The sequence below is a fragment of the Penaeus japonicus genome, unplaced genomic scaffold (genome assembly GCF_977035675.1).
Source record: "Penaeus japonicus unplaced genomic scaffold, GWHDUDI00000001_assembly GWHDUDI00000033, whole genome shotgun sequence".
NCBI lineage: Eukaryota > Metazoa > Arthropoda > Malacostraca > Decapoda > Penaeidae > Penaeus > Penaeus japonicus.
Genome location: NW_028234435.1, coordinates 16,061,961 through 16,071,960, shown reverse-complemented (window position 1 = coordinate 16,071,960; position 10,000 = coordinate 16,061,961). Strand labels below are relative to the sequence as shown.

General features: G+C 35.2%; 1 protein-coding gene across 1 annotated transcript in view; it reads left to right on the top strand.

Annotated features, from left to right (window-relative positions):
• Positions 1 to 10,000, top strand: part of LOC122254502 (uncharacterized) — a 57,070-nt gene that overhangs the window by 1,194 nt on the left and 45,876 nt on the right. Inside the window, exon 1 of the mRNA XM_043018200.2 lies at positions 1 to 59. This exon is cut by the window's left edge and continues 1,194 nt beyond it. Coding sequence (XP_042874134.2) covers positions 1 to 59 — 59 coding nt within the window. The remainder of the gene's footprint in view (positions 60 to 10,000) is intronic.

Genomic DNA, 10,000 nt, shown 5'->3' with positions numbered 1-10,000 from the left:
CGCCCCGCCTACTTCCCCTGGATGAGCACCAAGGACGAGTGCGCCAACTTCGCCACCAGGTGAGTGCTCGAAGGGCGTCGGGGCCATCGGGGCCGGAGGAAGGTTAGCTCTTCGCTTCTGTCTCTGGGGTCACGTAAGCTTTAGATTTTTCTTTTCTATCTTTTTTTTACCTTCATGAGTGCGTCGGATTTTTCAAATAGTTCATAATAACGACAGAATGGATACTTTTAGCTCAAAATACTGAAGAAAGTAGGAGACAGGAATAAAATTATTTAACACGTTTCAATATAATACAATTAATATACATTTTACAGTGTCCATACCACACGTACATCCTTTATCATACATTCATCAAAATACCATTGATATAGTGTGAGCGCGAGATGACACTGTATTGTTAACGTGCACAGTTAGCAGTGATCACCATAACTTATATGTGTGTGGTTAGATAAAGAGGATGATATGATGCATGTTATTGACAGTTTTATCTTGGTGTTTGTGCTCGAAATAGAAAGTACTTTGTGTTAATAGAGCTTTATTTATGATGCGATTGTCATTTTAAGTGATGAAATTAGTGTTCCTTACTTTATCTTAACCTTCATCATCGTGATTCAAGTATTATTTTCATCATCAATCATCATCATCATCATCATCATCATCATCATCATCATCATCATCATCAACATCAACATCAACATCAACATCAACATCAACATCAACATCAACATCAACATCAACATCAACATCATCATCATCATCATCATCATCATCATCATCATCGTCATCATCATCATCATCATCATCATCATCATCATCATCATCATCATCATCATCATCATCATCACCATAATGATAATGATAATAATAATAATATAAAATGTACTAAAAATGATAATGATGATAATAGTAATAATACTGATGATAATGATGATGATGATAGTGACAATATTGATAATAATAGTGTTAATGATAATGATGATAATAATGTCAATAATAATATTGATAATGATGATAATGATAATTATCATAATAATGATAATATTAATGATAATGATAATAATGGTAATGATGATAATTATGATGATGATGGTAATAATAATGATAATAATGAAGATAGTAATAATGATAGTGATAATGATAATAATGATAATGATAATTATAATAATAATGATAATAATGATAATGATAATGATAATAATAATAATGATAATAATAATAATGATGATGATAATAATGATCATAATAATAATAATAATAATAATAATAATAATAATAATAGTAATAATAATAATGATAATAATAGCTATAATAGGAATCATCATAATGATAAACGCAATAATGATAATAAAAATGATAAAAATGATGATAATACTAATTAATAGGATAATAATAATGATAATACTAATATAAATATAATGATAATAAAGATAAAATCATAATAATAACGAAAATGATAATAATCATAATACTAAGATAAGAAGGATGATAATAATGATAATAACAAAATGAAAATAACAATAAAAATAACGATAATGAAAATGATAATGATAATAATAATGAGGATGATAATGGAGACAATAGTAATGATTATAATAATGAGGATAGTAATAAGAAATAATGATAATAACAATACTGGTAATCATGATCATTATTACCGTTATCATCATCATTATCATTATTACTTTTATGATTATTATCTTTAGTATTATTAAGATTAAGATATGATAATGATTATAATGATGATAATGATAAAAAACAATATCAACAAGAAGAAGTGGAAGAAAAAGGAAAAGAAAACGAAAATTAAGAAGAAAAATGTAAAGTAGAAGAAGAATTAGAAGCACGATAAGGATAAAGATGGTGATGATAATAATAATGATAATGATGATAATAATAATAATAATAATAACAACAACAACAGTGATAATTATGATGATAACAATAAAAAGAAATTCATGATTTTCTTAGACACTTTCGATAACTATTACTACCACTACTCCTAATAACAATGGTAAAATACATGATAAATGATAGTTAATAATGAATTTGATAATAATGATACAGGTAAGTATATTACTTATCATAATATTGATAATGACATTATTGATAACAAAATTGACAATGGTTATTATATCAATAAAGGAAATCAAGATAATGATCATAGAGCAAATTAATGATTATATTATCATAATAGCAATGCAGATTGTGGTTGCAATATTATAATGATTATATTGCAACTAGCAATAACAATGAACTAATTTTACAACTACTAGTATTGACAGTGATAAAGTAACTGCACCATGCTTATAATTATTAATTATATTGGTATTACTATTTGTCGTGATAATAATAAGAGATAATGATGATAACTATAATTGTATGAACGGTACAGAAATGTTTTTACAATGGAATGAGAATTATTAGGGTAAGAAGAAGGAGGAGAATAAATATAGAAACATATAATAATAAAGAGTATTGATAATAATAGTGATTATGGTAATGGGAATTATAATGATGATTGTACTAATGGTAATGATATTGATGATTGTAATAAATATAAAAATAATGATAAAATGATGATAATGATGATAATGATAATGACGATGATAATAATAATAATAGTAATAATAATAATAATGATAGTAGTAGCAGTAGTAATAGTAGTGATAGTAAAAAACAATAATAGTAATGATGATAGTAATAATCTTAGGATAATAATTATCAATATCATTATAATGAATAATAATAATGATGGTAATGTTCAAATCATAATAATGATGATACTAATAACAATGATAATAAGATAAAAAAAAATGAAGAACAGGAGGAGGAGAAAAAGAAGAAAAAGAAGAAAGAGGAGGAGGAGGAGTAGAAGGAGGAGGAGGACTTGGAGGAGAAACAGAAGAAGAAGAAAGAGGAGGAGGAGGAAGAAGAGAACTAGGAAAACAAGTCGAAGAAGATGAAAAAGAAGAAGAGGGAGGAGGAAGAAGAAGAAGCGGACAAAAAAAACACACAAACGTGCCAAAACTGCCTAACCAAACACACCACTGCATGATTTCCACGTGCATGGCGACAGTTCGAGTCATAATTGCACCCATCTTATCACCAGAGTCAGAGGAATTACACTAGAATTCTTTCACTAAAACACTGTAGCTTCGTACAAAATAATGCCCGGGATAATAGCTTCAAATTACTAGGATCAGGAAGATAGAATGACGCTGCCAGATGAATGATCGTTCTCCCCGCTGACAAAAATGTTAGGGTTTGAAGATGGGAAGAGTAACTCGTTTTTTTTTTTTTTTTTTTTTTTTTTTTAAGAAGTGGAAACGGAGAGGGAGATGGAGGGAGGGGAAGGGAGGGAGGAGGGGGAAGGAGGGAAAGGGAGGGAGGAGGGGGGAGGAGGGAAAGAGGGAGGAAGGGGTTGGAAAGAGAGGGAGTGAAAAGGTGAGAGAGAGGAGTAGAGAGGGAAGGAGGAGGGAGAGAGAGGGAGATAGGGAGAGGAAGAATGGGGAAAAGAGGGAGAGAGAGAAGAATATATATATATATATATATATATATATATATATATATATATATATATATATATATATATGTATGAATGTATGTATATATGTATAAATGGTAATGTATAAATAATATGTATATATATATATATAAATATATAAAATATATATATAATATCTATATAAAATATAAGTATGGTATGTATGTATGTATGTATATATGTAGGGTGTCATATATTATATACATATATACATACATATATACGATACATACATACAAATATATATAATATATATATATATATATATATGTATATAAATATAATATAATATAAATAAATATATATGTTGTGTGTGTGTGTTGTGTGTGTTGTGGTGTGTGTGTGTGTGTGTGAATGTGTGTATTTTGTGTGTGTGTGTGTGTGTTTGGTGTATATATATAACTATATATATAAGATATATAATATATTATATTATAAAAATATATATACATAAGATAATATATATATGATATATATATATAATAAATTAATATAAATATAACATCGGTGAGCGAGCAAAGTGACATCGCCATACGAAGCGATAGATCTCTTGTTCTTCAATGAGGGCTCTCACTCTCTTTCAGAAAACGAATCCTTTTCCATCAGGACTTCCTTGAATTCCGCAAAATTTCAGCAAATCCCTTCATGGTAAAAAAAAAAAAAAAAAAAAAAAAAGGATAACCATCAGGAAAATTAATCAAGATTATTCACGTCCGCAAGATAATTAGGGAGAGATGTCCACTATATCAGGGTTGAGTAGCTCATTAGCGTCGCTTAGTGCAGATTTCGGCTCCGTTCTGCGCGCTTCATGGAATCCGAGACGGAGAGATGAGTGCGCGCGGATCCTTTCCTCTTCGGGCCTCGGCTTCTGTGAAAAGGAATTCTCTCTCTCTCTCTCTCTCTCTCTCTCTCTCTCTCTCTCTTCCATCTCTCTCTCTCCTCTCTCCGCCTCCTTCCATCTTCCCTCACTCACTCTCTTCATCCTCCTCTCTCGTCATCTCTCTCTCTCTCTCTCATTCTCTTGACTCTCTCTCTCTCTTTCTCTCTTTCTCTTTACTCTCTCTCTCTCTCTCTGTCTCTCTCTCTCTCTCTCTCCCTCCCTCTCTTTCTCTCTCTCTCACACACACACACACACACACACACACACTCTTTGCCTCTCTGTCTTTCTGCCTCTCTCTTTCTCTTTACTCTCTGCCTCTCTTACTTTCTGTCTTTCTATTTCCCTTTCTATCCCTCTCTTTCTCTTTCATTTTTTTTCTCTCTCTCACTCTCTATCTTTTTCTTGACTCTCTCTCTCTCTCACTCAATCACTCAATCACTCACTCACTCACTCACTCACTCACTCACTCTTTGCCTCTCTGTTCTGTCTCTCTCTTTTTTTTTTACTCTCTGCCTCTCTTTCTTTATCTTTATCTTTCACTCTCTCTTTCTCTTTCTCTATCTCTCTTTCTCTCTCTCTCTCTCTCTCCGCCTCTCCTCTTCTCATCCCCTCCCTCCCTCTTCTCTCTCGCTCTCTCTCACCCTCTCTCTCACTCGAATCTCCTCTCTACTCTCTCTCCTCACTGTTCAGTCAATCTCTCTCTCGTCTCTCTCTTCATCTCCTCTTCCTCCTCTCTACTCTCTCCTCCTCTCTCTTGCCTCTCCCTCTATCCTCTCTCTCTCTTCTCAACGTCTCTCTCTCTCCTCTCTCTCCTCCTCTCTTCTCTCTCTTTCTCTCTCTCCTCTCAATCTCTCTCTCTCTCCCTCTCTCTCTCTCTCTCTCTCTCCCTCCCTCCCTCCCTCCCTCCCTCCCTCCCTCTCTCTCTCTCTCCCTCCCTCTCAATCTCTCTCTCTCTCTCTCTCTCTCTCTCCGCATGCTTGTCTGTATACGCCTGTTGTATGGGCACAATACCAGCATCACCATTTCGAATCTAAATCTCTATCCCCGTCTTGCAGTTCCGGTTAACCAATCTGATTCTGTAACTGACAAATACGTGAAGTCATGGAGTAATGTCACTCACGTCGGATCGATGGATGTGGTCAAACGCAGAGAGATATTCTGATGACTTTTATTTTTATTTGATTATTATCAATAGATTGGTAATGATTATGATGATGATAGTAATGGTGATGATGATGATAATGATACAAATTATAATTATGGTAATGATGATGTTAAGGATGATGATAATCAGGGTGATAATAGTAATGATGATAATGATAGTAATGATAACAATGATTATTGTAATGGTAATGGCGATGATAATGGTAATAAGGATGATGATGATGATAATGATAATGATTGTTATTATTTCATTGTTGTTATTATCATTATTAATACAATCATGATTATTATCATTATATTTATTTTCCCAGTAATTATTATCAGTATTGTTATTATAACCATTATCTATTATCATTATCACTATCATTATGATCATTAGTATTAGCATTATTGCCATCACTGTCATTATTATTATTATCATTATTATTGGCCATGTGTATATTTACGCCTATGTTTACATATACTCACAGCACATGTATTTCTTTTTATATCTCGTTAAAAAAGAAAGAAAAAAAATTGACATTATTTTAGAGAAAAGAAATTGATTGACTTCCACCACAGTTGCTTTTTCCCTTATATGGTATTAGGTTCATATTTGCTTGTCATATTTGAGTCAGACTTGATGAAGCTTTTATATGAAAGAAGAAGAAGGAGAAGAAGAAGAAGAGGAGGAGGAGGAGGAGGAGGAGGAGGAGGAGGAGGAGGAGGAGGAGGAGGAGGAGGAGGAGGAGGAGGAGGAGGAGGAGGAGAGGGAGGGGGGGGGGGAGGAGGAGGAGGAGGAGGAGGAAGAAGAAGAAGAAGAAGAAGTAGAAGAAGAAGGAGAAGAAAAGATGATGAAGGAGAAGAAGAAGGAGGAGGAGAAGAAGAAGGAAGGAAGAAGACGAAGAGGGGCAGAGGTAGGAAGGGTAGGAGGAGAAGAAAGAAGAAGAAAGGTGAGAGACAGAGGATGAGGAGGAGAAGGAGAACGTAAAGAAGGAAGACGAAAAAAAGGAGGAGAGGGAAAGAATCAGACAACAACAACAATAAGATCAACAACAACCCATCCAAAAAAAAACGCTAAATAAATAAGAATACGAAAATAGTCTCTTCGGTCTGCAATGAAACTGTCATTTCCACGTTGCATTATGGCAGCGGGGAGACAATTCCCTGTATGTCGTTCACAAATCTACACTCTTAAACCTCTGCCATTTGCAACATTGCCAGCTGTGATCTTTTTTTTTTTTCTCGTGTGCTTGCATGCTTGCACGAATCCTACTAGATCGGTGGTAAACAAAATGTTTTCCTTGTACCTGGAATTCGGGAAACGTACACAAAAAAAATAAACTAACTTAGACACACATACACACACACACACACACACACACACACACACACACACACACACACATACACGCACACACATACACACACACACAAACAAACACACACTCCTCGAAAAAAGAAGAAAAAAAACACGGATTAGCTACCCCCTCCGACATCCAATCTGGGCCAAGGGAAACCGAGCCAACTTCGCCGCAGCCACGGTGCTCGTCGCGTCAGATTGCGTCAGTGGGCGGGGATGATGCGGCGATAAGGAGGCAGATAGATAGATAGATAGATAGATAGATAGATAGATAGATAGATAGATAGATAGATAGATAGATAGATAGATAGATAGATAGATAGATAGATAGATAGGTATGTTTGTAAGTAGGTAAGTAGGACGATATATGTATTGGCAGATAGGTTGATAGGAAGATAGATAGATAGACATATAGGTAGGTAGATAGACAGACAGACTGGCAGAAAGACAAAGAGAGATAGAAAAGTAGGCAGACAGGCATGCAGTACAGACAGGTAAGTAAGGGGGCAGAGAATATGGAAGGTAGTCAGGCAGACAGGCAGACAGGTAGACAGGTAGGCACGTAGGCAGGCAGATAGCCATGCATGCAGACAGGCAGGCAGGCATGTTGGTAGGTAGGTAGAAAACCGGTTAGACAGACAAACAGATACATAGAGATATAGATAGGCGGGTAGGCAGAAGGACGGACGGATAGTCAGACAGATAAACGGACATAGAAAGAAGAAAAAGCAGACAGACAGACAAACATAGAAGATTAGCAAATCCTTTTTATTGGGGAGAAGGGGGGCGGGGGTTAACAAACCATACACAACCCTTTAAAATGACATAGTAAAACCGGATTCGTTATAGCCCTATATACGAGGACCTCAGCCTGAGCCTCCATCTGTAACGGTGATTAAGCGACCAATTACAAGACGGGAAAGGCTGCGTCCAGTTCAATGGTGAATGGAGTGCCCTTTTGTCTCATACGAAGAGAGACTTAATGGTGGAGATTTTTATGGATTTTTTTTTTTTTTTTAATCAACTGATCTATATTTATTATTATTGGTATTGCTACTGTTATTATTATTATTGTTATCATAATTATTATTACTATTATCAATATTATCTTTATCATTATTATCATCATCATCATCATCATCACCATCATCATCATCACCATCATCATCTTTGATATGGTCCTTATTATCAATATCAATATTATTATCGTTATTATTGTTAACATTATCATTATTAGTATTATTGTTATACTTATATTCCTTATCACCATTATTATCATTATCATTAGTATTGTTGTTATTGTTATCATTTATTATTTCATCATCTTTATTATCATTATTATCATGTTTATTATCATTATTATCATTTATTATTATTATTATCCTTATCATTATCCTTTTTATTATTATCATTATTATTACTAGTAGTAGCAGTAGTAGTATAATCATCATTATTATTATCATTCATCCAATATATGTATTTGTTTCATGTTTATGAGGATATTTAAAAGAGGGTATGTTTATTTGTAGAGATGTGTTTGTTCTGCTTCTCTATCTATCTATCTATCTCTCTCTCTCTCTGTCTCTCTCTCTCTCTCTCTCTCTCTCTCTCTCTCTCTCTCTCTCTCTCTCTCTCTCAGCACCTCATCTCTCTCGCTCTCTTCGGCATCCTCCTCTCTCTCTCTCTCCCCCATCCCTCTCGAGACTTCTCTTCTCTCTCACTCTCTCTCTCCACTTCACCTCTCTTTCTCTTCCTCTCTCTCTCTCTCTCTCTCTCCTACCTCCCTCTCTTTCTCTCTCTCTCTCTCCATCGTCCCCCCTCTCAACCGTTCTCTCTCTCTCTCAACCTCCTCGATCCATCTCTCTCTCTCTGCTCATCATCTCTCTCTCTCTCTCTCTCATCTCTCTTCTGCTCTCTCTCTCTCGCCATTTCTCTCCTCTCCCTCTCCTCCCTCCCTCCCTCCCTCCCTCCCCTCCCTCCTCCCTCCCTCCCTCTCTCTCTCTCTCTCTCTCTCTCTCTCTCCCTCCCTCCCTCCCTCTCTCCCTCCCTCTCTCCCTCTCTTTCTTTCTTTCTCTCTCTCTCTCTCTCTTCCTGTACCTCAGCAGTTTAAAATTTTATGAAAGATTGAACCAAGATATATGGGCCCTAAGGCTATTGCGCATAATTCTGAAAATCTCTTGGACGTTTTCCCTATAAAAAAGAAAAAGAAGACGTTATAGCCTCATGAAATATATACGATTATTTTATCATACTTATTTATTTATGAAAGTCGTAAAGATGTGAATGTTATAGACTGTATGTATCGTTAACGCTTTATTCGTTTATTTATGCGTTTATTATTATTCATGATTTCGTTTGTTTTCATTGTATTTAATTAATTATTTACTATTACTTCTTTTTTTTCTTTCCTTTTATTTATTTATTTATTTTTTTATTTATTTTTTTTTTTTTTATAAGGGGAAGTCATTATGTTTCTCTTGCGAGTTCATTTCACATTCATTGGGCTGGTCTTTTAAGTCTTCCCTCCCCTTCCCTCCTCTCTCCTTCTCTCCCCTACTCTCCTCTCTCTCCTCTATCCCCTCTCTCTCTCTTTCTCTGTCTCTGTCTCTGTCTCTGTCTCTGTCTCTGTCTCTGTCTCTGTCTCTCTCTCTCTCTCTCTCTCTCTCTCTCTCTCTCTCTCTCTCTCTCTCTCTCTCTCTCTCTCTCTCTCTCTCTCTCTCTCTCTCTCTCTCTCTTTCTTCCTATCTATCCATCTATCTACTTATCTATCTATCTATCTATATCTAAATCTATCTATCTATATCTATATATATCTATATCTATATCTATATCTATCTATCTATATATATATATACATATACATATACATATCTTCCCTTCCTATTACCCTCCCCCTCCTCCTCCCCCCGCCCCTTCAGCTGGCTCAGCTCCCCCGGCCCCTCCCCAATCCAGCTGGCGACCGGTGGGGAATCCCCTGAGAGGTTCACGGAGCAGGGAAGTGCCGATGCTGGTGTGGTGATACAATATTCATTATGGTGTCGTAAATCTTGTTGCTTTCTTTCTCTCCGTT